We start from the raw sequence: 22,948 nt of genomic DNA, 5'->3' as shown, positions 1-22,948 counted from the left end.
GCTCCTCCCTCCAAGGAGCAGTGATCCACCAGGAGTGGACCCTCCGGAGTTTATAGCCACAACGCCTGTCTCCTCCCCGTCCCCTCCCCTTCGTCCCTCCTCCTCTTTCTCCTTCTTCTGTTTTTCCATCAACCCCAGTCCCCTCCTTCCCCCTTCCTCTTCTTCTCACCTGCCTTCTCTGCCTTCACCTCCTCCTCTTTCTTCACCTTCCTCTTCTCTCTCTCTTGGCCCCAAAGCCAGACCTCCTCCTTTTTCATAGGAAGATACACACACAGACACACAGAAAATAATAAGCTGGCATTCAATAAGACAAGGATTAGAAGTCATCACAAGGAATTTCCAGTTGTTTCCATGACAACAAAGATCACGGGAGCAGTCAGAGATTCATCCAAGTCTTGGACCTTACCAGTCTTTGAAAGCCAGGGCTGAAGAATCCCCTGCAGGATGCCAGAGAGGCTGCCTGGGGAATCAGGTTTGCTTCATGAATACAAACATCTCGGTGTACGCTCCGTGAACCTTCAGTGTGAGCCACTGTTTTCTCGTGGCCCTTAATAATCTAGCTAATGAGTTACAGGTGACCTCGCAGTTCTGGGAACGAGCAATGCACCATTTATGGTCACTTACATCCCACAATTCTGAGAAGTAAGGTTAATTGGTCAGTTATGCAGCAAGCAGTACAAACTTGAGCTCGGTTATAGTAATTGTTGCTTTCTCTTCTTGTTCGTAAAAAAACCAAACTACTGGCAGCGCTAGTGGTAAAGAATCTGCCTGCCAATGCAGGAGATGCAAAACACTTGGGTTTGATCCCTGGGTCGGAAAGATCCCCATGACTAGGAAATGGCAACCCACTCCAGAATTCTTGCCTGGAAAATTCCATGGACAGAGGAGCCTGGCGGCTACAGTCCATGGGGTTGCAAAGCGTCGGACACAACTGAGGGCACATGGACGCACACACACACACACACACACACACACACACACTTCCCTTCATTCTAGAAAATTCTCAGGCTCTAGGAGCTTCATTATCCAGCTGAAACCTGTCCACTTCCTTGTAGCTCAATATCCAGGAACTCTTCCTCTTCTGTTCATTAATATTCTTGTCTATGATCGCAGCCCCCGCAAGACCCCATTACTATATCCATGACTGAATTTTATGAGCCTCATAGATACGCATGAGATCCCCTTGGGACATCATTAACCATGGGATTATCCCACCCAAACTGCCCCTGATTGTAACCACTTACAGAGAACTCTCCTTGGGGGAACTGCAGTCTCATCCTACAGACTGGTTGGAGCCAAAACAATCGGGCCAGTCCCCAGACAATCCAGCGATTTTGGAAGCAAAACCTTAAAGAAGGCTCGTGAAGACAGCTAGGGCGGAAAACAACTCTCTTAAAGGTACACCTCAACCTAGAAACCCGGGATGGTGTGGGGATTGGGACCTGGGGGCCCCCACAGCAAGGAAGGGAGGGGTCTGGAGCAATGCTGTCCACTGGGAGAAATATGATGTGAGCTACTTGTATCATGGTGGTCATACTGATAATAAGAAAAATAAGAAGAAGAAACAGCCATTTTAAAAATAATATATTTAAAATATTACCTTAACATGTCCTCAACATAATATTGATGAGATACTTTACATTTTTTTTCACCCTGCATCTTCAGAGTCCAGTATTTTATGCTTACAACCTGTGATGATTCGAACTCGCCGCGTTTCAAATGCTAACGGGCCACACGTGGCCACCATATTGGACTACGTGGCTCTAGAGCCCTGGAAATGAAAATCCAGAGAAAGTGGGGGCGGGAGCCTTGAGGGCAGGTCAGGAGTGGGTGAAATCACAGTGTGTGAACAATGTCGTGCTAAGGAAGGCTGCCTTTCTCCTGACTTTGGGGGAAAGAGACGGAAGAAAAGGAAACTAGCCCGGACAGATTGCCTGCTGAGTTCCTGCTAGTGGACGCATAGCTTCATGGTTCTGTGAAGCTTTGCATTCACGCCTCTAAGGTAAGGTTCACTCTTTCTGTTTGATGAGGGAGGAAGCTGAGACACAGAGAGATCTTCCCGAGGTCCTGTTCTCCGCTCTCCAAAGGCAGCTTGAATCCATAACAGAAGAGGGGTGTGTGTGTTTGTGAGGGAGTCTTACGTAGAGGTTTTGCTTCGGACACAGAGTTATTTGCTGCTGAGGAGCTGAAGGGCTCGGTATTTTGAAGGTACTCTGTACTCCAGTGGCTTTATGCTCACGAGCTCCCTTAATCCTCACAATAGCTGTCATAGCTATCTCCACCTGACAGACGAGAACGGTGAAAACTGGAAGTCAGAGAGGTGAAATGACCTTTCCAAGGCTACCCAGCAGACAAAAGGAAAAGGTGGGCTCTGAGCCCTGATCGGTTGGGGGCCATTCTGTTCTCGTTGCTCCACTGTGATATTTTTGCCTTAAGAAAACCAGAGAGCAGAGGCTGCAGGCTAGACTGTTCGCTGGCCTCCCACTCAGCACCTTAGTACACCTGGTGTGGCTATTCTTGTGTTCTGCCTTGGGTGACAGATACAGGTGTCTCAGATCTGACTGCTGAAGTCAAAAATGGTGTACACTTCCTTTTGGTAGTTGCCAAATAAACAATACAAATGGTAGGGTTGTGGGATACTTATTAAATGAATAGATCAAAGGATGGATGAAGAAAAGATGAGGAGATGGAAGGATGGATAATGGACAGAAGAACTGAAGGATGCATGGATGGAAGGAAAGATGGGGAGATGAATGGAAGGATGGATAATGGGTAGATGGGTGGAAGGATTGAAGGACAGATGTATGGATGGATGGGAGGAAGGATGTGTAGATAGGTGGAAGGATGGATGATGGATAGATGGACAGAAGGACTGAAGGAAGAACAAATGGATAAATAGATGAATGGAACCAGGTGAACAGAGATTAAGAATACAGACTATCAATAAGTAGGGGAAGCATTTTCTAGACAGTAACATTCTCTGATGGTGACTGCAGCCATGAAATTAAAAGATGCTTACTCCTTGGAAGGAAAGTTATGACCAACCTAGATAGCATATTCAAAAGCAGAGACATTACTTTGCCAACAAAGGTCCATCTAGTCAAGGCTATGGTTTTTCCTGTGGTCATGTATGGATGTGAGAGTTGGACTGTGAAGAGAGCTGAGCGCTGAAGAATTGATGCTTTTGAACTGTGGTGTTGGAGAAGACCCTTGAGAGTCCCTTGGACTGCAAGGAGATCCACCCAGTCCATCCTAAAGGAGACCAGTCCTGGGTGTTCATTGGAAGGACTGATGCTGAGGCTGAAACTCCAATACTTTGGCCACCTCATGTGAAGTGTTGACTCATTGGAAAAGACCCTGATGCTGGGAGGGATTGGGGGCAGGAGGAGAAGGGGACGACAGAGGATAAGGTGGCTGGATGGCATCACCAACTCGATGCACATGAGTTTTGGTGAATTCCAGTTGGTGATGGACAGGGAAGCCTGGTGTGCTGTGATTCATGGGGTCGCAAAGAATCAGACACGACTGAGCAACTGAACTGAACTGAACATTCTCTGAAAAGTTTGGGAGACAATAAATAACAAAAAGGAAAAGAGAGAGGAAAATCATAAAATATTCCCAAAGTAAGTTTGCTTAGTTAACTAATTGTAGCAGGTCTTGCTTGGAGTCACTCTGCCAGTGATCAGTGAAGCGTCCACACGGTCTCCTAATCGCTATGAAATGCTGGCTCTGAGGAAGACTCAGGCATTGTGCTTTGCCCTATAGATGTTCCGTAAATTTGGTCCCTAAGAGCCACTTTATAAAGTTAATCCACCCTTAAGCCAGCTATCTATGTAGATTTGAAATTTTGCCATTTTAAATTTGTAATTTTGTAGTTTTGCTTTTCTGCAAAGGCTCTTCTATGTTTTCTTTCCCAGTCTTAATTATTTGTGTGTCTGTGTATATATGTATGGAGAAGGCAATGGCACCCCACTCCAGTACTCTTGCCTGGAAAAATCCCATGGATGGAGGAGCCTGGTAGGCTGCAGTCCATGGGGTCTCAAAGAGTCAAACATGACTGAGCGACTTCACTTTCACTTTTCACTTTCATGCATTGGAGAAGGAAATGACAACCCACTCCAGTGTTCTTGCCTGGAGAATCCCAGGGACGGGAGAGCCTGGTGGGCTGCCATCTGCGGGGTCACACAGGGTCAGACACGACTGAAGCGACTTAGCAGCAGCAGTATATATGTACATCCAACATGTATGTGTTTGTGTAAATGTATTTAAATATCTATCATGTGTCTGCCTGCAATGCAGGAGACACAGGAGATGCGAGTTTGATCCCTGGGTCAGGAAGATCCCCTGGAGGAGGGCATGGCAACCGACTCCAGTATTCTTGCCTGGGAAGTCCTATGGACACAGGAGCCTCGTAGGTTGCAGGTCATGGGGCCGCAGAGTCAGACAAGACTGAGCACAAGCACTGACAGCATAGATTATGTGTACATGTGTGTGTGTGCACGTATATAACCATATTGTATATGCATACAGATACAACATGTACAATTTTTGTTTTAAATTAAGAAAACCATGTATGTGGTAGATGTACCATGCACATCTAAGGTAACAGTTTACCTGGGAAAAGTCCCATGTGTGCCCTGGGTTGTTCATTTCGACTTCTCAGAGGTGACCAGTATTAACTGCTTTCTCACGTGTCCACTCAGGAGAATTTTCTGTGCAGAGATCAGATCAGTCGCTCAGTTGTGTCCTACTCCTTGCGACCCCATGAATCGCAGCACTCCAGGCCTCCCTGTCCATCACCAACTCCCGGAGTTCACTGAGACTTACATCCATCAAATCAGTGATGCCATCCAGCCATCTCATCCTCTGTCGTCCCCTTCTCCTCTTGCCCCCAATCCCTCCCAGCATCAGGGTCTTTTCCAATGAATCAACTCTTTGCATGAGGTGGCCAAAGTAGTGGAGTTTCAGCTTTAGCATCATTCCTTCCAAAGAAATCCCAGGGATGATCTCCTTCAGAATGGACTGGTTGGATCTCCTTGCAGTCCAAGCCCATGCAAAACACAATTGCAGTGTCTCGTGGAGAACAAGGCCCTCAGTGGCTGATGCCCTTTCCCTCCCTTGGCACTCAGCGTGGCCTGGCCGTGTGGACCTCCTTCTGCTCCCCAGGAGAGCCCTCCTGCTGTCTTTGCTCTTACTGTCCCCTCTCCTGGAATGCTCTTCCCCACGACTGTGTAGCTGACTCCAACCTGACCTTGGCTGTGCTCCGAGGGGACCTCCCTGATCACCTAAAGCAGACACCTGTCAGGCACCATCTACCACAGCCCCCTGTTTATTGTCTTCACTGCACTTATTCTGAAATGATGTTGATGATTTTTTTTTATTGTGGTAAAACTGCGCATAACCTGTAATGGACTTTTTTTTTTTTTTTTGGATGCGCCATATGGCTTGAGAGAATCTCAGTTCCTCCACCAGGGATCAAACCCAGCCCTGTGAGTGAAAGGGTGGAGTCCTAACCACTCCGTGTGGACATCTGGTGAATTCCCTAAAATGGACCATTTAAAGTGTTGCCCAGAAAATCCCATGGATGGAGGAGCCTGGTAGGCTGCAGTCCATGGGGTCGCGAAGAGTCAGACACAACTGAGCGACTTCACTTTCACTTTCCACTTTCATGCATTGGAGAAGGAAATGGCAACCCACTCCAGTGTTCTTGCCTGGAGAATCCCATGGACGGAGAAGCCTGGTAGGCTGCAGTCCATGGGGTTGCACAGAGTCGGACACGACTGAAGCGACTTAGCAGCAGCAGCAGTCAGTGGCATTAAGTACATTCCCAATATTGTGCAACCATGACTCCCATCTTGTTCTAGGACTTGTTTATCACCCCAGATGGAACCTCTATTCCTTTCTCCTCTCTCCCCTATCCCAATAAAATACTAGCCTTAAAAAAAATTAAATATGTATTTACATTATGGGCTTTTCTGGGTCTGTACTGCTTTGCATGGATTTCTCTAGTTCCAGTGAGAGGGGACTACTCTTTTTGGTGGTTTCTCTTGTTGCAGAGCAACAGGCTCTAGGGCACACAGGCTTCAGTACCCGAGCTTCTAGCGCACAGGCTCAGTAGTAGCGGCACTTGGGCTTCATTGCTCTGCAGTATGTGGGATCTTCCTGGACCAGGGATCGAACCTGTGTCCCCTGCATTGGCAGGTGGGTTCTTATCCACTGTGCCACCAGGGAAGTCTAAAATATTAGCCTTATATGAGCCAGAACTTCACTTGTCCACGTCGCTGATAACACCGTATAGAGGATGCATAACAAATGTGTAACAAATGAGTAAATGAACATCTGAATGAATCAAAAAGTGGATACAGATGTTTTTACATACATACACTGTCCATTCTTGTCTAGAACTTGGACTTTTCACTTAATACTGTGTTTTTATAGCAGAACTGCTGCTGCTGCTGCTAAGTTGCTTCAGTCGTGTCTGACTCTGTGTGACCCCAGAGACGGCAGCCCACCAGGCTCCCCCGTCCCTGGGATTCTCCAGGCAAGAACACTGGAGTGGGTTGCCATTTCCTTCTCCATTGCATGAAAGTGAAAAGTGAAAGGGAAGTCGCTCAGTCGTGTCCGACTCTTAGCGACCCCATGGACTACATACACGTGCAACTCATTCTATTTAAAAGTATTGCGGGGTTAGTCCATGTGGGCAAATCAGAACTCACTGTACCAGTTCTCCCGCCTTCACTATTCATCTTGTTTCCAGTCGTTTCTATTAGACAAAGTCCAGAGGTTTTTGAACATTATGGTCTCCTGTAGTTGACGCTTCTCCAGCAAACCTAATGAAATGTGACCCTTATTTGAGGAACGAGAGCCAGATTCACAAGAGAATTTGGAGGGATGGTAAGGTTGGAGAAGCTGACAATATTTGAAAGGTCTGAGGTGTGTTGGTTTGGCAGCTGATAAGGTCAAAAATAAGAGGGTGTTAGAGGAAGCTAGGTGTAGATTAAGAACAAACAGTTCAATGTGTGATTGAAGTAATAGCTTTGAAGTCAGGCTTTGAGCTGCACGGAGAGAGTCATGATGGTTAGGGCAAGCTCCTCTTTGCATCCTCATTTCTTCACCCAACTTAGGTGGTACTCCATTCTCAGACTTGTTTCCTTTCTGTTCAAAGCTGGGCAGTCTTTCTGGGCTCCAGGCAGAGTGGTTAGTGACAGTCACAAGTATGGTACCTTGAAGTTAAGCGAGTAAGTCCGAAGTTCCATTGAATCCTTTCAAGAAACTTGGCTCTGAGATAAGTGATAAAACTGGTAATAAGCTTATCTCACAGTTGATAAGAAAGTTACCACTCACTGGAATTATATATGATTTGAGCTCTGGGCAATTTGAAAGGGTTAGGTTTGTGGGTTTGTGGCAGTATTTTTATTAGAAAAGAGTCCATTGGCCTTTTACAGAGTATTAATCCCTTTGTCATCTGCCATCGATGCCTTATGTGTTTTGGGGTCTCATTTAAAAACCTTTTCCTAATGCATGACCTCATGTGAAGAGTTGACTCATTGGAAAAGACTCTGATGCTGGGAGGGATTGGGGGCAGGAGGAGAAGGGAACGACAGAGGATGAGATGGCTGGATGGCATCACTGACTCGATGGACGTGAGTCTGGGTGAACTCTGGGAGTTGGAGATGGACAGGGAAGCCTGGTGTGCTGCGATTCATGGGGTTGCAAAGAGTTGGACACAACTGATCGACTGAACTGAACTGAACTGAATGCATGACAAATGTCATTGGTACCCGCTCATTTATTTGTTTGTATTTAGGAAATGGCAACCCACTCCAGTGTTCTTGCCTGGAGAATCCCAGGGACGGGGCAGCCTGGTGGGCTGCCGTCTATGGGGTCACAGAGTCGGACACGACTGAGGTGACTTAGCAGCAGTAGCAGCAGCAGTTTTGCTGCACTATTTAATTATTTTCCCAGCATTTGTCCACTCCTTATGATTATAATATTCTTTAGTATTAAGCCAAGGCATTGATCATGTATCTGTCTCTATAATGAATTAATAAACTATTTTCCAAAGAGAAAAAAGACAAGGAGAAACTTGGCTCTGTAGAAACTCATCCCCAGTTGGTTTAACGATGAAGAGGATCACAGCCTGTTTGCGCTGTCTGGTTTGAGCTTTGCGTCTACCTTTATAGGCCGTCACCGTATATTTCTTGCCTATTTTTCTATCACACAAAATAATAATAGTTCCTGCCTCCTGGGATTTTTTACAGAGTTTTTTACAATTAATTTTTATTTATTTATTTTTGGCTGCACTAGGTCGCTGTTGCTGCACTCGGGCTTTCTCTAATTGCGGCGAGCGGGGGGCTGTTCTTCATTGCGGTTCGTGGGCTTCTTGTTGCACTGGCTTCTCTTATTGTGGAGCACGGGCCCTAGAGCTCGGGCTCAGTAGCTGTAGTACACTGGCTTAGTTACCCAAGGGATGTGGGATCTTCCTGGACCAGGGGTCAAACCTGTGTCCCCTACATTGGCAGGCGGATTCTTAACCCCTGGACCACCAGGGAAGTCCCACCTCATAGGGTTTTGTGATAATTAAATGCTAATTAAACAAAGCACCCAAAGTTACGCTTTGCACACAAGTGCTCAGCACATGTTGACCTCTGTTATTTATTGAGCTCCCATCATGTAATAAGAATTCTGCTTAGGTGGTCTCATTTCATTCTGAAAACAATCCAATGGGGTAGATTTCAGTAGTCCCATATATAGACCAAGACCCTGAATGTCAATCACTACCCATATCACACCCAAGATCCCCTGGATAAGCTGGAATTCACGTCTGGACCATCCTTTGTCAAAGCCACAATGATAAATATATTTAGCAGTTGTTAAAACAGATATTATGAGAGGTGAAATGCTCAGTGTCACAAAGCCAGCTTACGAGAAGGACTAGGATTGGAAATGATCTTTTCTGGACATCTTCCAGGATGACTGACTCAGATGGGGACAGTGATGATGAAAATGATAACGACTCATATTTACTAAGCACATTTTATGGGCCAGATGCTGTTCAAAGGTTTTTGGGTCTGTATTAGTTCTCTGGGGCTGCTGTAAAAAAAAAAAAAAAAAATTATCCAGCTGAAAACAATGCAGATCTAGTCTCTTACGCTCTGTAGGTCAGAAGACTTGCTGGGCTGTAATCAAGGTGTTGGCAGGGCTGTGTGCCTTCTGGAAGTTCTAAGGGAGAAGCCATTTCCCAGCTTTTCCAGCTTCTAAAGACTTGCCCCTCTGTGGGACTTCCCTGGTGGTTAAGATCTTGCCTTCCAATGCAGGGGGTTCAGGTTTGATCTCTGGCTGGGAAAACAAGATTGCACATGCCTGGGGGCCAAAAAACCAAAACATAAAACAGAAGCAATGTTGTAACAAACTCCATAAAGATGATCTGCTTTCCTCGGTTCATGGCCCCTTCCTGATGTCACTCAAACCCCTGCTTCCACTGTTCCATCTGATTTCCTGCCTCTCCTACCTCCCTTACGAAAAACGTCTTTATGGTTGGCTGCACTGGGTCTTCATTGCTCTATGAGGGCTTTCTCTACTTGCAGTCAGCAGGGGCTACTCTCTAGCTGCAGTACGCCGGCTTCTCACTGCGGCGGCTTCTCTTCTTTCGGAGGACGGGATCTAGACATGTGGGCTTCGGTAGTTGCAGCTCTCCATGCCAGTACTCTTGACTCTAGAGTGTGGGCTCAGCAGTTGTGGTGCACAGCCTTAGTTGCTCCACGTGCCGTGGAATCTTCCCGGACCAGGGATCGAACCTATGTCCCCTGCCTTGGCAGGCAGATTCTTATCCCCTGCCCCACCAGAGAGGTCCCTGCCTCTCTCTTATAAGGACTCTTATGCTTACTCTGAGCCCACCCAGATCATCCAGGGTAATCTCCCCATCTGACGATCCTTAACGTAATCGAAATCTCCACTGCGACATATTCACGGGTTCTGGGGATTAGGGCGTGGATATCTTTGGCGATGATGAGTATCTGGGTATTAGCATCTACTAACTACCTCACCCTGACTTTTGGAGGCAGCAGCAATTACCATCATTGTCTCCATTTTACAGATGAAGAACTGAGACCCAGAGCCCTGAATAGTTTTCTCTTTTACTTTATTGGGGTACAGTTGCTTCACAGTGCTGTGTTAGCTCTGCTACACAGTGAAGTGAATCAGCCATGTGTATTTACAATAACCAGGAAATAGAAGCAACCTAAATGTCCACTCACAGATGAATGGATGAAGAAGATCTGGTGCATAAACACGATGAATAACTTTCTTAACATCGTAAAGGTTCTAAGAGGCAAAGCTTTCAAACCAAGTTCAGGCCTTTAACAGCATTCCACATTCTGCCTTTGGGGATATCTTAGTATATAGGCCAAAAATGATTAAATTTTAATATTGGGAAGGGGGTTTGAAAGGAAAACTTGAGGTGAATGAATTAATGAAGGTACAGATATCGGAGATATAAGCATGAAATTGTAGGTGGTGAAGAGTTTAGAAGAAGTGGTTCAAATCTGTCTCTCCCCCTTATTCACAAAGGGGATTGCCTAGCACAAAGGGGACTATCTAGTTATTATCTAGCTTGTACACCCTCCATCATTTGCAAAGTACTTTCCAACATCTATGGCTCTTATCATAAGGTCTTGTGGTGGGTTTTTTTCTCCCTCACTTGATGACTGGGAAAACTGCACCCAAGCCAGACTGCGGGTTGACTGCAAGACCCCAGTAGCTCGCGTTCCTACCAGCCAACAGTGTGGTGACAGAGGCAGGATGCCAGCCCCAACCACCCCATGGCCCGGGACAAAGTGACCTCCAGCACGTTTGAGCATGCGGGCACTTGAGGAATCGCTTGGCCCTAACCTGAATGTTCCAGACGTTCAGCTATTAAGACTCACTTTATAGCCCATTCCTTGCCTTGAACCACCCCCAACTTATTTTCTATTAATATCCACGACTTGATCCAAGTAGGTTCATTAATCTTCCAGAATGGCAGTCCATATCAACTCAAGTCTGCACGAAAATCCTTTATGACACACACGTCTGGTGTCCCATGCAAATCTCTGGTCTGAGTGGGGGTTGGGGGTGGAGCACCCAGGGGAAGAGAAGAGCAAGACCCTGAAGCATAAGCAAGCTCGGCTAGTTTATGTAAGAAACAGCAAAAAAGACTAGTGTAGTCTGAATAGATCAAAGGAGAAGAGATAAGGAATGAGCTTTGAGGGGAGGGCTTGATATGGACTGTGAATGTTATGATAAGCGTGGTGGAGAACTCTGAATTAATGACTGCTGCTAGTCCCCACTTTAATCCCTCCAGTGGCTTTCAGTTGCATTTTTAAAATAATTTGACTTATTTTATTTTGGCTGGGTCTTTGTTGCTGTGTGGGCTTTCTCTGTTTGAAACGAGCAGGGTCTACTCTCTGGTTGCAGTGCGCAGGCTTCTCATTGCAGTGGCTTCTCTTCTTGCGAAGCACAGGCTCCAGGGCATATGGCCTCAGTAGCTGCAACTCCCCAGCTCTCGAGCACAGGCTCAATAGTTGTGGGGCAGGGGCTTAGTTGCTCCGAGGCCTGTGAGATCTTCCCGGACCAGGAATCCAACTTGTTTCTCTTTCGTTGGCAGGCAGATTCTTTTTACCACTGAGTCAACAGGGAAGCCCTCCAGTTGCATCTTTTAAAAATATGTATTTATTTATTTACTCGGCTGTATTAGGTCTTAGTTGCTCCACGGCATCTTTAGTTGCTGCAAGTGAACACTTAATTGAGGCATATGGGATCTACTTCCCTGACCAGGGATTGAACCTGGATCCTCCTCTGCATTGGGAGCATAGGGTCTTAGCCACTGCGCCACCAGAGACGTCCCAAACTTGCATTTAGAAAACAAGGAAGGCTTTGCAGGGTCCACTCTATTCACCTCACCAAGCATTCATAGCCAAAGATATGAGTAGTATCTAGTGACACCACTATATCCCGCTGGAGTGATATAGTTCCAGCTCATCTTGTTCTTTGAATGCATCCAGCTCTTTTCCATCTTAAGCTTTTTGTCACATCCTGCTGTCTCTGCCTAGATGAGCCGCAGACACGTAGCCCGGCTCCGCTCATGGCTACTCATTGTTCTCTTCCTCCGGGTCTCAGTTTTCATGTCATTTTATGAAGAGACTTCCCGACCTCACAGTCAGAACTAGCTTTGCTGGTTAGTCTTTATCACAGCCTCTGTCCTCCCACCCGACTGCTGTTCTTTGTTACCACATGTTGTCATCCTCTGATCAAAACCATCAAGCCAGACTTTCTGAAACTCAAGAGATGTTCAGGAGACTGAGAAGTTCTTCGGGAATGTGAAGGGGTCTACTACAGAGAAGAGCCTGTCTGGGGATCGCTCGCTTTCAGTCTCCCCTTTTTTTGTCACTCCTCAAATCTGAGGAGGGTACAGAGGTGGAAAATGGGGGGAAAATGGAATAAAGTTTGAATAGAGGAGTTAATCGTAAAGTCATCAGGGGAATTCGATTCAGCAGCCCTGTATACCAGACCAGGAGAGACTGGAGGCCAATGTATCATCAAGGGGAACACAAGAAGCGTTTAGGGGAGAGACGGTAAAGCCCGGACTTTGATCAGTAACGGTAGGGACAGAGAGAGAGGGGTGGATACAGGAGCTATTCAAAAAGTACAATCACCTGGGTTTGATGACTGATAGGATGCAGGGAGGAGATGGGAAGAGCAAAACTTTACTCTTAGGGGAATAACTCAAGAGACTGGGAGGAATACTGACAGCAGTTGAACCTGCTATCTGTCACTTACCATCTGTGGTCTTTGGATAAGTTATGCAACCTCCTAAATTCCAGTTTCCTTCTGCAAAATGGAGATGATCACCATGCCAGCTCTTCTGCTTGCTAGAAGGAGTAAAGTGGATACAAATCCTAGAACATCAGCATACAAGAGGCACTCAGTAACTGGGAGCCAGTAGTAGACAAGGCAATAGTAGCTGAGCCGCAAAGGAAACCCAGACCGCCAAGGCTAAGACTGGCATTGTCGTTTCTGCTGAGAATGGCCTATTTATATGTCATTGAGGAAATGCCATAGAGGCAACCAGAGCCAGGAGAAATTATGATTGACGAGGATAGTAATGCTTATTGTTCAGGTACTTTTAATAGCCAGCCGAGGAGATGGGTGTGGTGCGTGAGAACCTAGTGGCAGCAAGAATGTTGAGCGTCTAGCCTGGAACACAGTAAGTGCTCAACAAGTGCTTCATCTTTCCATCACATGCTCCCCTCTATAACGACAGAATATATATATATGTATATGTCTGCCTGCAATGCGGGAGACCTGGGTCCAATCCCTGGGTTGGGAAGATCCCCTGGAGAAGGGAATGGCTACCCACTCCAGTATTCTTGCCTGGAGAATCCCATGGATGGAAGAGCCTGGTGGGCTACAGTTTATGGGATCACAAAGAGTTGGACACGACTGAATGACTAACACTTTCACTTTTCACTTTGTAAGAATAAGCTATTTTTTTCTTACCCCTTGGGGATAGAAAGAAAATAGCCTGCGTGACATCAAACCTGGGAGTTAGTGGAAGAGGAAGGAAACCCATGGGAGCCAAATTTTTGTCTTCCTTCAATCCAGAAAGAAGAAGCCAGCCGAGATGAATGGATGGCCCAGTTACCTGCTGGGGTGGATGGCCTTCCTCCTCTACTCCTATGGAACAACTGGAAGTGAGTATACTGGGAAGCAATGGGGAGGGTTTGGGACCTGGAAAGAATAAATGAAGTAAAGATGACTGGATCCAAGTAGGGAGAAGATAGCCTAGTAGAAATCTCAGACCGACGTGGGGTGTGGCCCCTGGATCTGCCGCTTTTTCTCTGTGTGACCTTGGTCATGCCCTGTAACCTCTCTGAAGTCAGTCCTCAGCCTTGAAAGAGGAATAATGGCATTTACCTCATGGGACGATGTTGAAGCCTAAAGAAAATAACAGACGCAAGCATCTTTCACAGATTCAGCACAGGTTAGTGAAGTTGCTCAGTCATGTCCGACTCTTTGTGACCCCATGGACTGTAGCCCACCAGGCTCCTCCATCCACGGGATTTCCCAGGCAAGAATGCTGGAGTGGGTTGCCATTTCCTTCTTCAGGGGATCTTCCCGATCCAGGGATCAAACCCGGCCTCCTGCATTGCAGGCAGATCTTTACCATCTGAGCCACCAGGGGAATCAGCACATGGTAAGGCGGATATAAATATTTTAATATAAAGAGGGGGCTCTATAATTCCAGTACACTGAAAGCTCAGAATCCCTTACTTGGAAATTCCCTTTATACTCATTACAAAAAAAAATTGTGGGGCTTCCTTTTTGGCTCAGTGGTAAAGAATCTGCCTGCCAATGCAGGAGACACAGGTTCAACTCCTGGTCCAGGAAGACCCCACATGCACATGTCTATAGATTAATTTATTCAATACACATTTTTATATTTATTTGGCTGCAACAGATCTTAGTCACAGCACTCGGGATCTTTTAATTATAGCAAGTGAACTCTTAATTGCAGCCTGTGGGCTTTAGTTTCCCAGCAGGGATCGAACCCTGGACCCCTTGCACTGGGAGCATGGAATCTTAGCCACTGGACCACCAGGGAAGTCCTTTCAATACATATAGGTTGAGTGACTCCGAAGTGCCTGGATTTGTGCTTTGATCCAGAAACATAACAGTAAACAAAACCCACACCCTACACTCAGAGTGTTTACGATGAATGGAAGTGCGAGAGACATAAACTGATAATATTATCTTAAAAACTGGTGAGTATGACACTGCTGTATTTAAGATGCACCACCCACAAGGACCTACTGCAGAGCACAGGGAACTCGGCCCAATGGTATGTGGGTGGCCTGGATGGCAGGGGAGTTTGGGGGAGAATGGATACATGTATATGTATGTCTGAGTTTCTTTGCTGTCCACCTGAATCTACCACAATACTGTTAGTTGGATATACTCCAATGTAAAATTAAAAGTTTTTTAAAAATGGTAAGTACATGTACAAAGATTGGCCCAGTGTATTATAAGAGCAAGCAAGCGTATTAATCCAGGCTGAACCAGGTCTTGATGAATGAGTAGCCGTGAGCAAAGTTGTTCTGGGCAGGATGAAGGACATGAGCAAAACTCCAAAGACAAAGAACATGGAGGAAGGTCAAGGGAATGTTAATCGCAGAGTGAGAACAGAGAGGTCAGCAAGTCTCGGATTATGGAGGGTTTTAACCCAGTTAAGAAGATTAGACCATCTGCTGGACTACTTTACAGATGGCTAATAGTATCTATTAGTGTTGATTTTTGCTAACAGCTCCCAAGGATAAACTTAATTCTATGTACACGGGGTACCAGCCTGCCCTCCCCACCACCAGCAGCATCCTGTATACTCAGGGGTGTTCCTGGGTGAGGACAGTCATTAATGATGACGACAGTTAACTTTTGTTAAGTAGTATCTGCCTGCCATGGAAGAGACGCGGGTTCAATCCCTGGGTGGGGAAGATCCCCTGGAGAAGGGAATGACAACCCACTCCAGTATTCTTGCCTGGAGAATCCCATGGACAGAGGAGCCTGCCGGGCTACAGTCCATGGGGTCGCAAAGAGTCGGACAAGACTTAGCAACTAAACAACAACATCCTTACCGTGGTGCAGTGGTTAAGAATCCACCTACCGGTGCAGGGGACACAGGTTCAATTCCTAGTCCGGGAAGATTCCACATGCCAGGCAACAACTAAGCCCGTTTACACCACAACTACTGAAGCGCTTGCACCCTAGAGCCCATGTTCTGCAACAAGAGAAGCCACCGTGATGAGAAGCCCATGCACCACACCTAGAAGGTGGTCTCCACTCGCCACAACTAGAGAAAGCCCATGCTGCTGCTAAGTCACTTCAGTTGTGTCCGACTCTGTGCGACCCCATAGACGGCAGCCCACCAGGCTCCCCCGTGCATAGCAATAAACACACAGCACAGACAATGACACATTTTAAAAAGACGGTTACCAATATCCTTGGCTTCTACCCGGTAGATATCAGTAACACAGCTACCAGTTCCTCCCTCTCCCTCTTGTAACAACCAGAAATGTGATGTCCCCTGGAGGGGGGGAGGTCATAATTGCCCCTTCTCCATTGAGATCCACCATTCTATGCCCAGCTGGCAGACAGAGAAACAAAGAAGTGTGGAGGGTTGATTGGAAATTTTTTTGTTGAGCCAGGAAATGATAACATCATTTTAATCCACATTTTATGAGTCATAACTTAGTCCATGGCCCCACCTAACTATAAGAGAAACTGCAGACCCTTCTCCAGTAGTCTGGTGGTTAAGACTTCGCCTTCCAGTGCTGGGGGTATGGGTTTGATCCCTGATCGGGGTGCTAAGATCCCACATGCTTTTCAGCCAAAAAAACAAAACATAAAACAGAAGCAATACAATAACAAATTCAATAAAGACTTTAAAAAACATGGTCCACATCAAAAATTCTTTAAAGAGAGAGAGACAGCAAAATGGATTCTAGCTATGAGCTCAGAAAGAGAAGGAAGCTGGGTTTGGCAAATATATGGAAGTTTTGCCTCACCATCTTTGTAACATGAGCTAACACACATGCACACACATGGAGGAAGACAGGCATGTACATATATGCACACACATGCATGCATTTATGTGTGTGCACACACATAACCTATCAGAGCATCTTACTCATAGTAACCCATCGTTATATCTTTGAGGGAGGGAAAGAGGAATGTGGAGGAGACGGCAAAGTGAAAGCAAGGGCCGTTCTGATCCTGCTGAAAAAAATCCAAGTCCTCACTCTAATTGTTGTTATTCAGTCGCTAAGTTGGGTTCGACTCTTTGTGACCTCATGGACTGTAGCCTGCCAGGGTCCTCTGTCCATGGTATTTCCCAAACAAGAATACTAGAGCGGATTGCCATTTCCTTCTCCAGGGAATCTTACCAGAGCAGGGATCAAACCCATGTCTCCTGCATTAGCAGGTGGATTCCTTACCACTGAGCCACCAGGGAAACCCATTGTCACTCTACTATCAAAAAAAAAAAAAAAAAAAAGAAAAAGGTATTAACTTTAAATCACTCCTTGTATGGGCCCTCTTTTCCTTCTCCATGAAATGAAGAATTGGGTTCGCACAGCGTTTCCTTTTTCTAAGGTGTGGGTTTTTGTTGTTTTTTTTTTTTTGATGTGGATCATTTTAAAATCTTTATTGAATTTGTTACAATATTGTTTCTGCTTTATGTTTCTTTTTCTTTTTTTTGGCCTCAAGGCATGTGGGCTCTTAACTTCCCTACCAGGGATCGAGCCCGCACCCCCCATGTTAGATGGCGGAGTCTTAACTACTGGACCGCCAGGGAAGTCCCAGAACAGCATTTCTTAAGATGTGTTTCAGGGACCACTCATCGCCAGCACTATTGACTCATGGGGAAAAAAATAAAAAGGACAACTCAGTATACTCTATTTCACTCTTGTTAATTCAATCCTCATTTGCATATGGACTTCTGTGATGAATCCCATCACTGAAGAAACCTGTTTAACACTATTTCACATGGTGTTTCCCAAGTTTATTTTATTCTGTCAGTTATTTTTTGAGCATCTGCTATGATCCAGTCCCTCTTCTAGGTTCTGAGGATACCTGGTGTAAAAGATAAAGTCCCCATCTTGGTACAGAAGGATAGAAAGGTCAAGAGTTGTGTTTCCAAAACTTTACTCATTCAAGGTCACCCCCTCCATACCTGCCACCACCCGCATGCCATCAAGAATATTCTGCACTCACCATTTTTCTTTCAATGTGCTTCCTCTTCCTGAATACATTTATTTTAAATGAATTGTTAGCATCAGCCCTGTAATCTATAAAAGCACTGCTACTTGCCATAAATAGGAAGTACCAATAAAAATAAACACTATGAGAGCAAAAGCCCATTATTAAATTCTACTAGATACTATTGTCCTAAAAGGGTTTTGAGCCCGAGTTCTGCTCTCTCTCTCTCTCTTTTTTTTTTTTTTTTGTTAAAAAGGGAGATTATTAAGTATTAGAGATATTGTAGGAAATACTAGCATTAAATTGAAGCTTTTTCTTTTATGTCATCAGGAGGATTGAAAAAGCATTGGAAAACGAAATGGTTTTTTAGTCTGTGATTCAAAATTATTTCATGTGTGTCTTTTCATAACCTGATGGAATCTTGCAATTTACCAAACTTTTTTCAAAGATTTTTTGACGTGGACCATTTTTTTAAAAAGTCTTTATTGAATATATTACAATATTGACTGTTATATATATATATATATATATATATATATATATTTTTTTTTTTTTTTTTTTGGCTGCCAGGCATGTGAGATCTTAGCTCCCCAACTAAGGATCGAAGCCCCACCCCAGTGAACCCACATCCCCTGCATGGGAACATGAAGTCTTACCTACTGGACCCCCAGGGAATCCCGTCACCAAAAGTGTCTTGTATGCCATTTACAATAGCCATGCTGGTTTGGAGACATAATATATCTTGGTTGCCTTTATTGTTTATGAAACTCATCCCTACTACTCTGGGTCCAAACATAAGCTGGAAATGTTCTTGTATGTCGTTAGGAAATTAGATGCAAAGACTATACTGCAGACTTCAGGCCATCATATAAAGCAGACAAAGTCTCATCCTTGGCTCCTTCTTTGGGACTAATCCCCTACTTGTCCCTCTGTCCTTCAGATAAGAAAGATTCATGCATCTTTCCCTTCACCTACAAGGGTTCTACTTACTTCTCTTGCACCAGAGCCAACAGCTTATCCCCCTGGTGTTCGACCAGAGCCATCTACGACGGACGGTGGAAGCACTGCCTGACAGAAGGTGAGTGGTACCACGTGATCCGTCAGCAGGCGCCTTCAGAGGATGGGCTACCAAAGAGAATGCAGAGGCGTGGGTAATATGACCTTTTTTTTGGCAGACCAAACACTGAGTGTTAATAATGGGTAATAACGCTAAGGATCATAGAGTGAGGAGTTTCCCCGCAGTCTAGTGGTTAGGACTCAGCACTTTCACTGCCTGGGGCCCAGGTTCAATCCTTGGTCAGGAAACTAAGATTCCACAAGCCATGTGACATGGCCAAAAAAGAAAAAGATAATGGTGTTAAAAGTAGTGCTTTCCAAGATATGAAAGCAGACTAAATGTCCATCAACAAATGAATGGTTAAAGATGATGTGAGATACACACACACATGCACACGCACATGCACACGCACATGCACACAATGGAATATTACTCCGTCATTAAAAGGAATGAAATAATGCCGTTTGCAGCAACGTGGATGGACCTAGAGATTATCGCACTAAGTAAATCAGAGAAAGACAAATATCTCATGGTGGCATTTATAAGTGGCATCTAGAAAATGATACAAATGGACTTATTTATAAAATAGAAACACCTGGAGAAGGAAATGGCAACCCACTCCAGTATTCCTGCCTGGGAAATCCCATGGACAGAGGAAACTGGCGGGCTACAGTCCATGGGGTCACAAAGACATGACTGAGCGACTAACACACACACGCAAATACAGATGATATATTTAAAGTAAGAGCTAATAAAACCTTCATCCAAAGATTAGTGCCTGTAAAATCTCGTAAAAAAATAAAAAATAAAAAAAAATAAAAAAATAGAAACAGACTCACAGACACAGAAAACCAACATACAGTTACCGGTAGGGAAACATTGCAAATATTGCAATAAGGTGAGTCATATGAATGTTTTGCTTTCCCAGGACATATAAAAGATATGTCACACTGTACTGCAGTCTAAATGCAATGGCATTATATGTCTTTAAAATAATTACATACTATTAATTTAAAAACTCTCTCATTGCTCAAAAATGCTAACCATCCTCTGAATCTTCGGTGAGATGCAATCTTTTTGCTGGTGGAGGGTCTTACCTTGATGTTGATGGTTGCTGGCTGATCAGAGTAGTGGGTGCTGAAGGTTGGGGTGACACAATTTCTTAAAACAAGACAACAAAGAGGTTTGCGGTATCTATTGACGCACCCTTTCGTGAACAATTTCTCTGCATCCTGCAGTGCTGTTTGACAGCATGTTACCTACAGTAGAACGTCTTTCAAAAGTGGAGTCAGCCCTCTCAAACCCTGCTGATGCTTTATCAACTAACTGCATATAGTATCCTGTATCTTTTGTTGTGATGCCAACACTCTTCACAGCATCTTCACCAGGAGTAGTTTTCATCTCAGGAAAACACTTTCTTTTCTTGTCCATTAGAAGCAACTTCTTATCCATAGGTTATGTATTTAATGGTGCCTCAAAACAATTGCATTCACCACATCAAAGATCATTGATTAACCCAATCCCTGGTGGCTCAGTGGTAAAGAATCCGCCTGCTAATGCAGGAGACATGGGTTTGATCCCTGGTCCTGGAAGATCCCACATGCCTCAGAGCAACTAAGCCTATGTAATAAAAAGAAAAAAAGAAATCACTGATCCACCATAACAAATACAATAATAATTTCAAAGTGTGGAATATTGGGAGAATTACCGAAATGTAACACAGGGACACACAGTGAGCCAGTGCTATTGGGGAATTGGCGCCGACAGACTGGTTCAAGGCAGGGTTGCCACACACCTTCAACCTGTGAAAACCGAAATCTCTGCAGAGCACAATAAAGCGAAGTGACTAAAGACAAGTTGAGCCTGCACTGCCTCTGTTGCAAAGTCCTCTGCAGTTCAAGCAAATCAGGATCAACCGGTTGAAACTGAATTAGGAAATTACAAGTAGATATATGTATTTTTTAGATCTGGAAAAGAGGTCCCCAGGGACTTCCCCGGTGGTCCAATGATTAGGACTCCGCTCTTCCAATGCAGGGGGCACAGGTTCGATCCCTGGTTGGGAAACTAAGGTCTTGTGAGTCTTGCAGCCAAAAATGAATGACCAGAGAAATGTCACAGCACTCATGGACGTCTTTCTACACAGACTATCCACGGTGTGTCTTCCCCTTCATCTACCGGGGAAAGCCCCACAATGGCTGCATCACGGATGGCAGTTTATTTGGAAGGCAGTGGTGCTCAGTCACTTCCAGCTTTGATGAGAAGCAGCAGTGGAAATACTGTGAAACCAACGGTGAGGCGCTGCAACAAGGAGGGTGTGTTCGCTGGGGGTGGGGACGGCGGCCAGCAATGATTCTCGAGAGGGCGTGGGGACCGGGCGGTGAGCACGCGCGCTCAGACTCCTTGTCACCTCGTGAGCTATGGCCCGCCTGGCTCCTCTGTCCATGGGATTCTCCAGGCAAGAATACTGGAGTGGGTTGCCATGCCCTCCTCCAAGGGGTCTTCCCGACCCAGGGACTGAATTCGAATCTCTTATGTCTCCTGCATTGGCAGGCGGGTTGTTTTCTTTTCTTTTCTTTTCTTTTAACCACTAGCACCACCTGGGAACATAAGGCTCTAATTATGTTCGTTTCCATCATTATTTTCAGAGTACGGGGGAAACTCTTTCAGCAAGCCCTGCATCTTCCCTGCCGTGTACAGAAATAATGTGGTCTCTGAATGCCTTGAGGATGAAAACAGCAAGCTCTGGTGTCCAACCACGGAGAACATGGATAAGGACGGGAAGTGGAGTCTTTGTGCCGACACCAGTACTATGGGGAAGGGGATTGGGTGGGCACGGGTGGAGTCCTTCATTCATTCACTCAACAAATGTCTATCCCAGCCCTACTGTGTGCCGGACCCTGAGCTGAGCACTGGGGCTATGATGATGAATATGCAGATTCCCGCCCTCAGAGATCTGATGAACAAATAGCATAAAGAATGCCATAATGCCACAGGCAAAAATGTGGTCTCCTTAAGATCCAAGAGAAACGGGCCAGTATAAAATTTGCAAAATATTAAATATCCAACACTCAAATAACAAGTATGCTATATGATAAGGTTTTGAAAAATCTGTTACTAATGAAACTGGAAAGACGGTGAAGCCAGTTCAAAGGACTTGTAAGAAGCATCCATGGATGCTCAAGTCCTTTATATAAAATGGTGTAGAAGAGTTGAAAGTGAAAGCCGCTCAGTCGTGTCCGACTCTTTGCGACCCCATGGACTGTAGCCTGCCAGGCTCCTCTGTCCATAGAATCCTCCAGGCAAGATACTGGAGTGGGTAGCCTATCCTTTCTCCAGCTCATCTTCCCAACCTCAGTATTTGTGGGTTCTGGAGCCACAGATTCACCAACTAGATAATGCATTCCTTGAGTGGAATATTGAATCCTCAGAGAACCTGTGACTACTGAGGGTCGATTGTACATAGTCAATGAAGAAAAGAATGCCAAGCTGAAGCAAGATTGCTAAATTACATACAAAATCCATTAACATCTAAAAACAACCAAACCTTTGGGTTTATCTTGTCTACCAGATAGAGATGACTGGACTCTCTCTTGAACAAATTGGGCTTCCCAGGTGCCGCAGTGGTAAAGAATCCGCCTGCCAATGCAGGGGTCCTAGGAGATTCAGATTCCAGCCCTGAGACAGGAAAGTCCCCTGTCTCAGGGGACAGGAAATGGCAACCCACTCCAGTATTCTTGCCTGGATAATCCATTGGACAGAACAGCCTGGTGGGCTACAGTCCACGGGGTTGCAAAAGAGTCTGACACAACTTAACGACTAAACAACAACAACACATCACCCCTTCGGCAGGAGCTCAGACAACACAAGCTTAAGTGAGGATGAAGCCTCACTGTGATGTAAAGACACAGGAGTAACCCCTGTCTTATCTCCACTTCCTCCCTAGGAATTTCCTCATTGGTTCCTGGCTTCCCTTGCCACTTCCCGTTCAACTACAAAAACAAGAATTATTTTAACTGCACCAATAAAGGATCAAAGGAGAACCTTTTATGGTGTGCAACCTCTTACAACTATGACCGGGACCACACTTGGGTGTACTGCTGA

At 45.3% G+C, this 22,948-nt stretch overlaps 1 protein-coding gene across 1 annotated transcript; it reads left to right on the top strand.

The window, feature by feature from the left end:
* The first annotated feature begins 13,660 nt into the window (after window positions 1-13,660).
* On the top strand, window positions 13,661-22,948 carry ELSPBP1 (epididymal sperm binding protein 1). Its single transcript, XM_005895401.1, has 5 exons — window positions 13,661-13,730; window positions 18,731-18,868; window positions 20,991-21,137; window positions 21,493-21,651; window positions 22,791-22,948. Exons 1-5 carry the CDS (start codon window positions 13,661-13,663, stop codon window positions 22,946-22,948), a joined length of 672 nt encoding a protein of 223 aa, XP_005895463.1.

The sequence above is a fragment of the Bos mutus genome, chromosome 18, assembly GCF_027580195.1.
Source record: "Bos mutus isolate GX-2022 chromosome 18, NWIPB_WYAK_1.1, whole genome shotgun sequence".
Classification (NCBI taxonomy): domain Eukaryota; kingdom Metazoa; phylum Chordata; class Mammalia; order Artiodactyla; family Bovidae; genus Bos; species Bos mutus.
This window is presented reverse-complemented; position numbering and strand designations above follow the sequence as displayed.